General features: G+C 41.7%; 2 protein-coding genes across 2 annotated transcripts in view; one reads left to right on the top strand and one right to left on the bottom strand.

Moving 5' to 3' along the window:
- Positions 1-3,977, top strand: part of cttnbp2 (cortactin binding protein 2) — a 58,227-nt gene extending 54,250 nt beyond the window's left edge. Inside the window, exons 20-23 of the mRNA XM_072694896.1 lie at positions 571-622; positions 838-949; positions 1,151-1,300; positions 2,742-3,977. Coding sequence (XP_072550997.1) covers positions 571-622; positions 838-949; positions 1,151-1,300; positions 2,742-3,083 — 656 coding nt within the window. The 3' untranslated portion in view covers positions 3,084-3,977. The remainder of the gene's footprint in view (positions 1-570; positions 623-837; positions 950-1,150; positions 1,301-2,741) is intronic.
- Positions 1,506-14,376, bottom strand: part of cftr (CF transmembrane conductance regulator) — a 28,400-nt gene continuing 15,529 nt past the window's right edge. The window contains exons 14-27 of the mRNA XM_072694897.1: positions 13,650-14,361; positions 13,021-13,152; positions 12,834-12,871; positions 12,026-12,306; positions 11,854-11,933; positions 11,607-11,757; positions 8,580-8,807; positions 8,059-8,159; positions 7,265-7,498; positions 6,594-6,749; positions 6,377-6,466; positions 5,847-6,019; positions 5,535-5,640; positions 1,506-4,954 (exon numbers count right to left, since the gene is read on the bottom strand). Of these exons, the coding sequence (XP_072550998.1) occupies positions 4,742-4,954; positions 5,535-5,640; positions 5,847-6,019; positions 6,377-6,466; positions 6,594-6,749; positions 7,265-7,498; positions 8,059-8,159; positions 8,580-8,807; positions 11,607-11,757; positions 11,854-11,933; positions 12,026-12,306; positions 12,834-12,871; positions 13,021-13,152; positions 13,650-14,361 (2,695 nt within the window). The 3' untranslated portion in view covers positions 1,506-4,741. The remainder of the gene's footprint in view (positions 4,955-5,534; positions 5,641-5,846; positions 6,020-6,376; positions 6,467-6,593; positions 6,750-7,264; positions 7,499-8,058; positions 8,160-8,579; positions 8,808-11,606; positions 11,758-11,853; positions 11,934-12,025; positions 12,307-12,833; positions 12,872-13,020; positions 13,153-13,649; positions 14,362-14,376) is intronic.

The following is a 14,376-nucleotide window of genomic DNA, read 5'->3' as shown; positions in this document are numbered from 1 at the left end:
CGGCTGACACTGAAATTTGAGGTGAAGAGACTTCCCTGAAGGTCTTATTTGTGCAGGTGTCGCTGCACAGTAGAATAGTGCTCAGCCACTCCAGAGTCTGCTAAATCTTCCCGAAGGACTTTGTAGTCAAACAAGGAAGAAATTTTGGTTTGGTTTCTGGCAGTCCTTGAAGACACTGTTTCACTTTGAACTTTATGCCTTTTGAAAATGTAGATGTAAAATATTGACAATAACAGCAAATCTGATCGGGTGCCCAAACTTCCTTTCCAGTGTATATACATATTACAATGGAAAGTTTTGAAATGGCTTCTTTTCTGAACATTTTTTGTTGTCTTATATACAGAAATAACTGTATGCAAAGTATTATTAATGAATACAAATTCTTAAATGAAAAACAATATTTGGTAATAATCTCCATCTACGTTATTTCTTTGTTCAAATAATCTTTTGATTTTTTTTTTTAAACTTAATTCTTGATGTAGGGGTAGTTGTTAGTAATTCACAATCTATTAATCAGATTATTATTCAAATAAATGTATGGTAACGCCATATTATCTTTTCACTTTTCAGGGTCTGTGGCCAATTCAGACGTCCACTTAATGACAGATGTCAATCATCCCAGGTTTGGATTTTAGTTTTTTTTGTTAAGTGGAACTGTAACATATGTGCTGGCTGTACTGCGACCAGCAGAGTGCAGTGTTGGTTCACAGACACACCTCCTTACAAGCAGGCCAGAATTTGGGGTTTTTCTGTGATGTGCCTAAAAGCCCTAACTATTGTATAACAGATCTCAGTGTGGTGAGTAGTGCTGATAACTGGCTAAACGTGCTTCTTCAGGCTCAGCGATGGAGAATCGGTTGGTCTCTCTTTCTGCTCTGATGATGAGAGCGATTTGATAAGGGAACTACAGACCATGTGCTCCAGCAAATCCGAGCCAGACATAAGCAAGGTAATCTAATCTTCCATTCTGTACAAGATGTTTCTACGTCTGTTTTTTTTCCCCACAGTGAAGGATGCAGTCACATTACACCATAGCCTGCACCGATTTGCAACAATTCTAACCCAACTGTAACCTAACTGTCACTTCAAATCCAAGTACCCTCCATATCTATTAATGACTTAATCATTTCCACCATCACCTGTGCTGCAGATTGCTTTATCCCAAGAGGACTTCATCTTGCTCCCTGGCTCGAGTCAGACTACATCCCAGAGGAAAGCTGAGAAGAGCTACACTGGGCACCGTTTGCAGGCCAACAGAACAGAGAGCAGTGTGGAGGCCGCCCAGCCTCCACCAAAGCAGGTAAAAAAAGAAGACTTTTGGTTCTGGAGAGCCCCAGCACTGAATTATGTTCCCTGATTCAGTGCACCTGATACAGTAGCTAATTAGCTAATGCACAGCCATGTTTTACATAGTGCCTCCATTCTCACATTTTCAAAAAAGAAGGAATGCAGTGGCCAGTTCAACAACATCAAAAGTCCAGAAAGACCACAGAAGACAACTAAAGTAGATGATTGCACAATTCTTTCTTTGGTACAGAAATCACCCTTCAGAACATCTAGTCAAGTAACAAACACACTTAATGAGGTAGGAGTATCAATTATCAAAGTCTACAATCAAGAGATCCCCTCATGAATTTAAAAATGAATGGTTTACCTCAAGAGGCAAACAACTGGTAACAGTCAAGAAAAGAAAAGAGAAGCCCAATTCTGAAATAGGTTCTTTAAACATATGAAACCAAGATTAACTTGAGTGTGAAGAAGGAAGGGACGGGTTCATGCTCCAAAGCTTATCATGCCATCTGTCAAACATGGTGGAGACACTGTTATGGCAAGGACATGTATGGCTGCCAGTAGAACTGGGTCACTGGTGTTTAGCGATAATGTGACTGCTGATAGTAGTAGCAGAATGAATTCTGAAGAGTATAGAGCTAGACCTTCTGCTTCAAGTTAGTCTAATGCTGCTAAACTGAAAGGTTGGTGCTTCACAGTGCAAATGGATAATGACCCAAAACGCACACAGTGAAAGCCACCCAGGAGCTTCTTAATTAAATAGCTGAGTTAGTCACCCGATTTCAACCTAATTGAGTAGTGTTTCACTTACTAAAGACAGAAACAAGACCCACAACCAAGCAGCAACTGAAGGCAGCTGCAGTAAGGACTGTGAAGCATGTCGAGGGTGGAAACTCAGCATTTAGTGATGTCCATGGATTCCACACTATTCCCATTCAAGTCTTAAAAATAATCCATATATTTGTTATGCTCTTTTGTCCAGTTTAGTTTTGAGTATGTGTCAATGGAAGAACTGTGTAAAGATGGCTGTAGTTCCTACTCCTGTAATGCATTATTTCTGTTAAACCACTGCTGAAAGTGGACATATCATCGCAATTGCTTTGTTTTACATCCATCAAGGTGGTGTACCGACTCAGAATTTCAATAATTGTCACTGTACCTTTAGATGGTTGCATGAGACGCCAACCCGCTGGTTGTGACCTGACCTTTCTGCAGTTCTTATCTAAAAAAATATATAAATGTATGTATATACATACTCATATTGGCATGTGCTCACATAAGATATTTCAAATCCCTGTTCATCTAGGACCTAAATCTGACACTCCTATTCTAGAGCTTCAGTCTCCCACACATTCATTACAGAGCCCACTGCAGTGATCTGACCATATGTGCTGTCAGGCAGTGAGTGAGGATGGTATGTAACATGGATTGAACTGATGAATTGTTCACAGATCAACAGTAGCTATTCAGCAGGCAGCCACACCTCCCCTCGGCGTGCAGTCAAGCCCAGGTCTCAGCTCCCAGTGCCCAGCAGCAGGGGGCTCCAGCAAGCTCTAAGCAGCACCCACCAAGCCGCCACCAGCAGCAGCACCCACCAGTCCGCCACTAGCAGCAGCAGCAGCAGCAGCAGCAGCAGCAGTCGTTTGTCCCAAACAAACAAAAGTACACCAAGCAAAGCTCACACGAGCAGCAAAACGAGGCAGGCCCTACCCAGCAACCGAAACAACCAATCAGAGGAGGAAATCTGGATCCTGAACTCCAACTCACATGAAAACTACAATAACCATGAATAGACCCCCCACCCAACTCTATATCCTTACTCTGTAAACTCTGTGAAGTTGCGTTACTGACAGCCTTTTAGTATTTCTACATGTTGTCCATACTCGTCACACTATATTACCTTGTGTACTTGGGGACCATAGTTTTTATTCTATTTCACTGTTGAAGTATTGAGTTTGAACAAGAAAAAAAAGAAGTGTCAGAGGGAGTAGCAGGGAAACTAATAAAGGAAGTGCTTTGTAAAGCTTTTGCCGTTTAGGTAAAAACGTTGTGGATCAAAGGAGAAGCAGACAAGTCTTTTTTGCTATAAGTATTTTAAAACAAGTATTTCATGTTTTAAATAGTTGCAAGGTTGGTTTTAAATATTGTTGAAATTAATCAGGGTTTTACCAAATACGTGTAAATAAAAAAAATGGGAACTTAAATGTTATATAGACTAGTGTATGTGGTATTGCGCTTGTACATTGATGAACCTAAAAGGACAAAAAAAAAACTGTACATAGTGTTTGTAATATTAAATTTTGGTTGATATTTTTCACTTGTTTCAAAGTGAACTGAATGTGGCAATAAGTGAAGTCATTGCAAACAGGTTCTTTTCTTTTTGTCTGTAAAGCCATAATAAGTAGTTTCAATTACCCATAGAATGCGTGCCGAGTCATGACTTGCTTGAACCCTGCGTAGATGCCACCTCCGACCTTTGAGGCAGCACGCATTCGTTTGGATCGATTGTTCTTCTGTAATAAACACTTAGGATAATCAAGTATTATTTGAAACTCTCCATTGTTCATATGTACAGAAGAGATTATAGTCAACCACTGATGTTGAGTTGTAAGATAGTTGCCTGATGAGGTTCAGAGAATTGTCCTGTTTCCTCCCAGCACAATGATTAAAATGCACTGTTACCCCAACCATCACCTCAACCCTGCCTTTTCTTTCTCAATAAATGTGCAACAATGCAATTAACCTAAGTTAGAAATTTTTGAGATGGTCTGTCATCTTAGGAGACGGCATTTCATAAAAACTAGCCTGGTATAAGGAACATGCAGTCTATGGGCAGGAAGGGGTCAACTTGAGCTCCAATTATATTATGCTATATCCATCTTTGGCTCTACTTAGAGTATGATCTGAACAAAGCATGAGGAAGAACAGTTATATAACAAAAAACAATGTTTAGACAAACTGTATCTATGTACACCTAAGCAAAACAAAAACACTCTTCATTCCATGTTGTGCCTAATTTGTGCATAGTTCCTTAAAATTCCAAAAAAAGAAAAGGAAATTACTGCGTTCCATTTACGTGATTTACAGAAGAGCAATTTCATGGACACCTATGGTCTCACATTGGCTCAATAAGTTAAGAGGAAGATTTACAGCTGAACTGAAATGTGATGAAAGGCAAAGAGAAGGATGACGATTCACAATGGTCATTCCTGGTCTCTGTGTGCCCTTATCTAAGTACCTTAAATTAAATTTACCACATATATATAAAAACATCTGAAACGCTTCACTTCTCCACTGTACCATCATCTTAACAAAGTTCAGTAGTCCATTGAATAGTGTGCCTACTGGACAGCATGAGACATTCTCAGTAAGCTGGGTTTTCCCCCTCATTGAGCTCATGTAGGTAGAGTCTGTTTTGAGTCTGTATTGAGTCTGTTGGGTATGGGAGGGCTCAGAGACGAGTGTCCTGGACGTCGTCCTCTGCCTCCTCCTGCAGGGTGAGTGTGACGGAGCTGAGTTTGGGCTGAGGCACATGCATGCTGGAGTTGCGACGAGGGAAGAGTTTGAGGCGCTCAGCTGGACTCATGGCCTGTTTCAGCTGGCTGGTCTCGTTCAAGAGTCTCTGTATTGAGTCGTAGGTCTTCACCTTACCCTGTTCCATCATCTGTAGCAAAGTAACAGACATGTAATGTATTAAACAGTTACTGCATGAATTGCCAGATCTCTGAAACTGCATAAGTGAATTACTAATAGAATGGATGCACTGATCTGATACATTGGCTTAGTGGCAGCTTCAGTTCAAACGTTATTTAAAGAACTGGTTATTGATTAATATAGCTTAATAGATGGTATGGCTGGTCAACTAGGGTTCGCTGTTAGCCTAGCATTGATACCAGCTAACTTTCTTGTTTTTTGTTCCCTCGTGCACCGCTTTTGCAACCCTTCACCAGATTGAGCCTCAGTTAACAGTTAATAGTTAAGAGAAAAACGTTTTTATTTTTTTGTTGTGTCTTCAAAAGTTGTGAGTATTTTGAAGATTTAAATGAAAATGTGACTAGTGTAGAAGTTTTTTTTTCTTGAAAATGTAATGTAAAAATAGAAGCATTCAGTTCAATAATACTTCTAAACAATATCTAATTACAGTGATAAAGTACCATCACTGAAGTATTTTTTACCCCTGGCTGATAGGGATCCAGAAGCACCACTGAATCATGTGAATAAACTTGAGAATGAGAGCGTTTTACCAGGAAGCACTGGCACTCGAGCAGCGGTTCCACTTTGTGTTCACACATTAAGATGGTGCAGGTGGAGAAGGACTGCCTCAGCGTCTTCTTCAGTACCTTCACTGTTCTGTAATCCAACACATTACCATCAGAGTTAACATCAGAGACTACCACCAAAGCTTTGCTGTTATTAAAGTCTGAAAGTCAACTTATTTTCAACTTATTTGCACACAGTCAACATTTCTGACTCACTTCTATTAATGTGTATAAATAGTATAGATGATAAGTTCAATACAAACGTCTCCACTCCACACTCTTCACTGGTTTACTTACAGTGGATCGAGGTGGGCGCTGGGTTCATCAAGCAGCAGGATACGAGCCCTGCTGAGGATGGACCTTGCAAGACACATTAGCTGCTTGTGGCCATAGCTCAGGACATGACCCCCATACTCCAGCTGAAAGTCCAGCTTATCAGGAAACTGCTCAATTACTGACTTAAGGCCCACCTGCAGAAAACACAATGACGGGCATTGGCACTACTTAGCAGAGCTTTCAGCAGTGAATTGATTTAAAATACATTTACATTTTTTAAAATATATATTTAAGTATGGTACAAATGGCACAAAGCACATTTATAAGTTTTTATATGTATGTTTTGACCAAATTATCTATTTTGTCAACGTTATTACATTATTAACACAATTACAGCTAAATAAGAATATACAGTCATTGCCAGTCAACACAGAAAGGCTAAGGCACCACTGTCCCTTTACAAAAACTAAGTCTGTGTCTTTAGTAACTTTTGCACTATAACGAAGGAGCTGACCCTAACCTTTAGACAGTTCTCCAGTAATGAGACTCACCTCCTCAACAACACTCCACAGCTCCCCGTCACTGTGGCAACCATAGGGGTCCAAGTTCATACGAAACGTTCCAGTAAAGATGAAAACTTTCTGCAACAGAAACACAAAGTCAGAATTAACACCAACACACAGTGTAATTAATGTGAAGCACCACAAGTTATTTAAATCCTAACAGCATGAATTGTAGCCTGCTGAGCAAGTTAGTCAGTGCGTATACCTGAGGAAGCACACCGAAAGCCTTGCGCCACTGCTGCAAGGGCATACTGTTGAAGGACACACCATCAATGGACATGTCTCCGTCTGTGTAAGCCAGTCGCAGGAGTGCGCTGAGCAGGGTGCTCTTCCCAGAGCCTGTTCTGCCCAATATTCCCACCTGAAAAAACACAGTGTTGTATCAGCCTTCCCTGAAGGTCTTTAAAGAATGTAAAAAAGGCTTTATTTTCAAGCTGTTTGTGGGCGCTGGACATGGGAACTGCTAGTTTGAAACTCCGCCTATTCAGCCTACCACCATTTAAAATGATTATGCCACACTTTTGAAAACAGATGGAGCTGTTTGTGTACTCTGGGCATAGTTATCTGCTATGGACTTAGGGATTTCCCCATGGTGTCTCACCAGTCAGGTCAATTAGAGGGAGGTGCTAAAGAGCTAATAAACTGATTGAGTTATCACTGCTATCCATGCAGGAATGCTAACCAGCAGTGTGCATTTATTACCATTACAGCCATGCAGGAACTCGCTGACAGCTATTGCTAGGGTTTCAGCAGTGTTCCTCACATGTAACATATTTATTAAATGAGCTCTTCTGTCTTCTGCACTCTTTTGAATGGGACATCTTTGACTACAGCCATATTTGTGTTAATGAACTACACTTGGTCATCTACACTCACCTTCTGTCCACCCTCTACGGAGAAGGAGAGGTTCTTTAGCACGGCGTGCCCAGCCTCTGTGTATTTGACCGTTAAACTCTGCACGTCCATCTGGCCACGGCTAGGCCAGGCAGCCTCATTCGAAGTGTCTGGGTTCTCAATGACCAGGTCTGAGGTTTTTCTTTGGCCTAGCCTCGGTTTGGGCTCCTCGGACGGCAAGTCGATGAACTTGAAGACGCGCTCCACAGACCGCATCTGGAGGGGAGTTTGAAATCGGTGATGTCATCACGTCAAGATCGCCTAAATGTGCCTCCTACTGAGTTTGTTTGGTTTCCAAATGATGCTTAACCTCTGTGATTGAGTGTGTGCTGAAGGTGAGTCTCTGTGTCTGTATCTGAGTTCGTTTGAGGTTGAGTATCTGTATGTGGGGGCGAGTTTGTATGCAGACGTTGTATTTGCATATCTATGACGGAACTCCCCACCTCCTCAGAGGAGCTGTGAGAGAACTTAATGTTCTGCACCTAGATAAGGCCAGTCAAGACAGACTCAGCAAGCCATAGACAAGTACAGCGGGGGGGGGAAGCGTTGCAGTATCAACAACCAGCATACACAATCTCTTCTACATCATTACAGAACAAAATAGTTTTTGCTCTTCAGTTTAAATCTATAACAAGCTAGGCTGCAATTTAATTGAGAAGAATGGCAAAAAAGAAGAGCTACAAAGATTACTTTATTAAGTTTATTAAGTTTATGAATGAATGTGTGGATGTGAGTGTGAGAGAGAGAGAGGGAGAGAGATAGACAAGGATATATACCATTCCGTCAACTGCAATGCTGGTGACGACACACCACTGGAAGGTGCCTAGAATGAGCATTGCCAGGGCTACTATGATACCAATCTCCCCTGGTTTATCCTCTGCGGATTAACACACACACACACACACACACACGTAAACATCAAGCACAACAGTGCATGCAATGACTTCAAAGGCATTTTTCCAAGCACTGCTAGCAATTAACTCTCAGTGAAATTAATTGTCTGTGAAACCTGCCAAATCAAGCATTCAGTGACTTTTTAGACCCACAAGTCTTTTCTGTTACGTGAGAAAGCCCCCAATATAAACACTCGAACAGTAGCATCTGTACACCCGCCACAGCTGCAGCAACCTTCAGCACTCAGCTCCAACCATCTTATGGAAGCCATTGGGAAAAGTCTCGAAAGTTCACATAACATATGCTATGTAGGGTGTAAATGTCTCATGTTTAATATAGGACACTGTGCATCAAGCAAGTAGCCTATTTTAGATTCACTGACAGAAGCAAACAGCAAACTTACGGTTAGTTCCAACAGCAATCCAGGCAGCAAGGGTGAAGAAGAAGACGTAGATGATGTCAGCACGAAAGAGGAACCAGCGCAAGGTGGATAGGTAGAGGAACCAGACGGCCGTGTGTGTATTGAGGGCTTTGTGGAACAGGGTTTCAAAATATGCCTGGCGGTCGAAGGCCCGGATCGTCCACAGGCCCTTTAGGGAGATGATGAGATGGGAAAAGATGGGACTTCGCGCTGGGTGGAGTGGGAGAGACAGGAAGAGTAAGAGGGACAGAATGAAACCACATTGGAATCACAGAATTCACCAGGCCATTTTAGTGATACTCAAACAGTGCTTTGATGTTTACATTTTAATTGGGTGATATTAAACTTGTGTAAGAAAATATTCAGTGGCGCACATTACACAACAAAAAAATGCTGCTTACGTATTTAAACTCTACACTGTAGAAACTCCATGTTTACACAGATGAAAGACATTTGCCTAATGAGGACACGGTTGGTTACAATTTGCCTCCACTTGGGAATCATTAAAAAAGTTCACCTTTTCTGGATAAAATACTTCCCTAATTGAAATACCATTGGTCTACTGTGAATCTAAAAAAAAACAACAAAAATGAAGGCCAACAAGCATTCAAAGGAATGTATATCTATGTTTTAGAAATGCACAACATAGGAAAAGCTACAAAATAATATCTAGGTGTTTGACAATCCTACTGAACACTGTACTGTACCACACAGTGAAATCTGCAACACACCACCTAGGCACTCTCTAGTTAAGGCCATCCCTCAAAACCTCAGCAAAACATTTTTTAAATGGCCACATCAGAATCAGTCCATCAAATCCAGAATCAGTCACTATTTCAAAATTGTGAACCACAAGAATCAACCAACCAACCTGAATAATGTAAAGTGAATCTTCCAGAAAGAATAGGAGAAAACCCTCCCACACAGTGTGCAAAGCTGGTATAGACGTACAGAAAATAACTAGGATTTGGTAGAGCTATTTTGTTTCTGTAATCATTTTAATTTTCATTATACTGACAAATAATTAATTTTGACTTTGAAATTCTACTTTAAGATCACATTGGTTTGCCATATAAAATACTGTGTAACAATCTGTGTAATTGTCATTTTTAATCCAGAGAGATCTGATAACTCTAAAAGGGGCCGAACACTTTTGCAAGACACTGTGTTCATTGTGGTACATGACCATCAAGCATCAGGCAGTTATAAAAAATCAGGCAGCTGTACAAATGTCTCTATGGTAATAGCATTACTGGAGTAGCTGTACTGTGATTCCCTATGTGTTGATGCCATTATTCTATCATAAAAAATGAACTGAGTTTAAGTTTTATTAAACATGACCCAGTATGTCATGACTTAATAAACACTGATCAGTCATAACCTTAAAACCGCTGACAGGTGAAGCGAATATAAATATCTCATTACAATGGCCCTGTCAAGGGGTGGGATATGCATATAAGACAGCAAGTGAACTGTCAGCAAGAAAAATGGGTGTAAGAATCCAGACAACCTGAAGAGCCAAATTGTAATGGGTAGACAAATGGGTCAGAACACCCCCAAAACAACAAGAGTTCCTGGTATACAGTAGTCAGTACCTAAGAAAAGTAGTCCAAAAAAGGGCACCAGTTGACCAGTGATAGGGTCATAGGTGCACAAGGCTCATTGGCATGATCCACAAAGACACCCTTTTACTCAACTGACAGAACTGAAAGGGTCTGCTCCTAACGCCTTGGTGCCAGATAGCCCAGGTCTTTTGAGGTACATCCCTCGACAGGTCACAGCTGTTTAGATCATACGAGGGGGACCAATACATTGTTAGTCGGGTGTTTTTAATGTTATGGTTGACTGGTATACTTTATACCAGGAAACTGACCTTTAGTTAAGGCAACTGTTGATTATTAGCCAATGCGGCCTATGGACCAACCATTCTCAATTCTCAATGGATTTGAGAAAAGCAAGCCTAATTGGTTGCATTTTGAACTATTAACCTGTGTGCCTAAAAACATAACACCATATCCCAGCAGGTCCCACTGAGGAGGAAGCCAGGAAAAGGAAGGAAGAAATAAAAGTGTGTCCTTTGTCCTTTTGCTTTCAAGCACCTACTCGCCTATGAACAGCCCAGCCGTACTCATGTTTTTCAAAGCAGAGTGTAACGTGCGCACTCCTCCAAATATTCATACATCATCACATTCTTAACATTCATCAGAGCACGTCAACAACCGTCACCCCCTTTTACACACGCGACTGGCCAGAAATTAAAGGGTTGCACAGTTTGCCAGTTTGTTGTGATCTCCCTCTGTAAAAGTGCTGCCTCAGTGAGTGAATGATGTCAGCACAGTTGAGAGGAAATCCCTGACCGGGTTCTCTTTCCAAAATCGCACCAGTTCTGCGTTTACAGTGTGGAAAATTCTTGCTGCTCCCTGCATGACCCGGGCGCATCGACCACGGTGGGGTTACTGCTCCACTCCGGCATATGAGGAACTGTAGACGAATAGTGAGGTCAAATTCTGACCTACGCCCAATCTGCTTCCTCTGGGATAACCCATCTCCTCCTGCCTGACTCATTCATCCTCTCCTCCTCTCCTGTTTTCTGCTATGCTGCTGACCTTGTGCCAGGGACTCTGTCAAACTGGCTGACTCAAAGAAGAAGAGTCACACGCCAGCCTGTCAAGAGTATAGTCAGATACACACATCTCAGTCTGGGGCCCTAAGCTTACCCTCTTGCCTCCACTGTCACCTGCGCTGGCATGCATTCTTAGGACTCTTCCTGACCCTCACTTCGTCCCTAACCAACGTGTGTCCGGTCTCTGATATGAAGTCACAGGGATGCCATCAATGGTGCTCATGCATGCGACACTGCTCAGGAATTCTGTTAAATGCTGCAAATCAGCTTGTTGAATGTATTTATTGTATTCCCATTTAAAAGACGTACAACTCTGAATAAAGGAAATTCAATGTATCACTTTTTTCAGAAAGCATGTAAAACAATTTCCCCACGTCAGTCCTCACCTTCTGTCTCCATTTGCTTCAGCTGCTGACCTGTCCGCAAGAAATACTTTCTCATCACAATAAAGATGAGGGCTAGTGGTGTAGCTGCAAGGAATATGTATGGCCGCATTATGGACACCACCAGAATGCATCCAATCACCACCAGGGTAAGCTGTGGAAAGACAACAACAGTGCTCTACACAGTGCCCTAAACTCACCCTTATAAAGGTTCTGCATAAAACAATAGCAGACTAAAGTGGATACAAACCTGAACTAGGTCGAACATTAACAGAGGCAGCATGTCGTCTATGATGGCCATGTCCTTAGTGAATCTGTTCATGATACAACCTTACAAAATGAGACCAGGATGTAGATGTTAGCCTCATATAGGAATATCAGAAAATATAAGAATATCTGCCTCTGATCCACCACTGACCTACCTGTTTTCATGGTGTTTAAGATGGACATTGGTGCTCTCAGGACAGAATTCAACATTTTCTGGTGCAGTTTCTTGGAGATGGTGATCATGGTGTGGACCAGAGGAAGACCCCGAAAAAATCCCAGAGCTAATATACTCTCTGAAGTGGCCACATAGATGTAGATGATGTAGTAGCTGCTGGTGGGGCGGATGATGACAGCATACTGAGAGCTTGCAAGGGATACATTAGCTTGTTTTGTGGCGTTCAGGTCCAACATCTTATACTCTTCCTTCCAGATCACACTGTTTAGAAAATAGACGCAGGTATTAATGTACTATTTTCGCATGTAGTATTTTCAATAACAGCGTTTAACTCATTTAAAATGCTGAGGCCCCATTAATTATTTTAAATAACATTACTGTCACACAAAAACTCAACTTTACAGGAGGAGGACAATAGCCAGATGTCAAAAAGTAAAACATGGCTGTAAAAAAAGGTATTAACATGAAAGCAATGATGATATGCAAATAAGGGAAACAAGGAAATCATAAGAACATTTTAATTAGCCAGCTCTACAAGCAAGTTATTCATTTGTCATTATTACATTAATCCTAATTCTAGACTAAAAATAATTTTCAGTGTGGCTGTAGGTTTTCATTCCAAACAAGTAGAAGCATCACCTAATGTTCAGTTTCATAAATAAACACTTGTTTATTTATGAATTATTGTTTATTGATTAATTATACAAGGTGTGCTCCTGGTTATTTGAATGGAAACCTGCAGTCACACCACACAACTGGTGACTCTTGGTTGAAGTGTAAATACTCACTCAGTTACCAAAAAGATCCCAGCAACAGATCCAGCCACCTACAAGCACATGAGCAGAAACAAATCATAAAAAGTGACATAAAAATGGATAATTACAATAACAAATAACAAAGAGGATAAGAAATATTTAATTGGGCATTATGTCAATATGTTAAAAGGGTGCTTCAGTTACATGCAGCACTTATTACCTCAACAGCATAGACAACAAGGATGAAGATCAGAACATAAATGAGACTTTTGTTGGTTGTCACATATCGGACATATGTGTTCCATTTTGTGGTTTCAAAGACGTTCTCTATTTGTTCATCTGCAAGGCACGCCTGTGTAGAGACATGAAGCATTCAAAGTGTGTTTGGTAACTATTATTCAAAGCTGCATGTCACTGCAGGTCACTCTTCCATAAAACATCATGAAGTACAACAATGATGCTTAGGTCTCCACCTGGAGACATTCATGTATTATGAAGGGTATTGCAGAATCTGCTATAAATAAATGAGCCTCAAACAAATCTCACAATTCTATTGTGCGTTGTAAGAATTCTGTCCAAACACTCAGAACTTACTGAGTGTTTTTCTAGGCGTGTGGAAGAGTGAAGGCATTTACACGAAAACAGAGCGATGCAGAGCAATCTTTAATCTTTAAGTGTTCATTAATGTGCTTCTAATTTATTAAGACATACAATAACGGCAAAACCTAGCCATATAATCACAGCATCGTATTTTGTTCATATAGTGCTATAGTTCATATAGAAGAATGAAGAGACACACAAATGCCCATTATCCATTATGGAAGTACCAATGTGTCTGATGTCTCTTACCTCAATGTTCTCCTCATCCATGTCTCCAGTAATGTCATAAATGCCTTCTTTGGACAGTCGACGGGCGTAGATGTCCACCTCTGAGGCAAGTTCACTCTGGGGAACGATGGACAGGCGGCGGCGGAAGGACGACTGGAGCTGATCACGTCTGCCCTGGCCCTGTGCATTGGTCATGAAAGCTAGCACAGACTGCCTCCTCTGTCCTGCCATGTGCACCCCATGATTGTGGTACATGTCATTTCCCATGAAGCAGTCGTCCACCATCTCAGTCTCTGGCACTAGAGAGATTTTGCGGTCAGGCAGCGGACGCCTCACCTCCTCCTCGATCCCAGTGGGGATGAAGGAAGACTTGCGGTCAGCCACCAGCGGGCTGATAATGACAGACGGTTTCCGCTCATCTTTGTAGGCAGGAGGAGCCACCTGTCGATAAGAAGGGCGATCGGGCCGAATCCCAGAACTCTCGTCCACAGAGACTCGCCGAAGCGTCTCAGTGAGGATGGAGCAGCGTCGCTCAGCATTGATGTTGTCATAGGCCTCCAGGCCGAGCAGCAAGGAGCTGAAGTCGGGCCGTTGGGACTGCAGCTCATAGAAGGTGCCGTAGAAGAAGGACTCGCCATTGTGGAGCAGCAGTATCTTGTCGGCCCGTTTTAGGTGTTCGATTTTGTTGGTGACCAAGATGCGAGTCTTGGAGGCCATAAGTCTGCACAGACACCTGGTGAAAGAGACA

Source organism: Salminus brasiliensis, chromosome 13, assembly GCF_030463535.1.
Source record: "Salminus brasiliensis chromosome 13, fSalBra1.hap2, whole genome shotgun sequence".
NCBI classification, from domain to species: Eukaryota; Metazoa; Chordata; class Actinopteri; order Characiformes; family Bryconidae; genus Salminus; species Salminus brasiliensis.
Note: the sequence above shows the minus strand (reverse complement) of the source record. Positions and strands in the feature narration are given on the sequence as shown.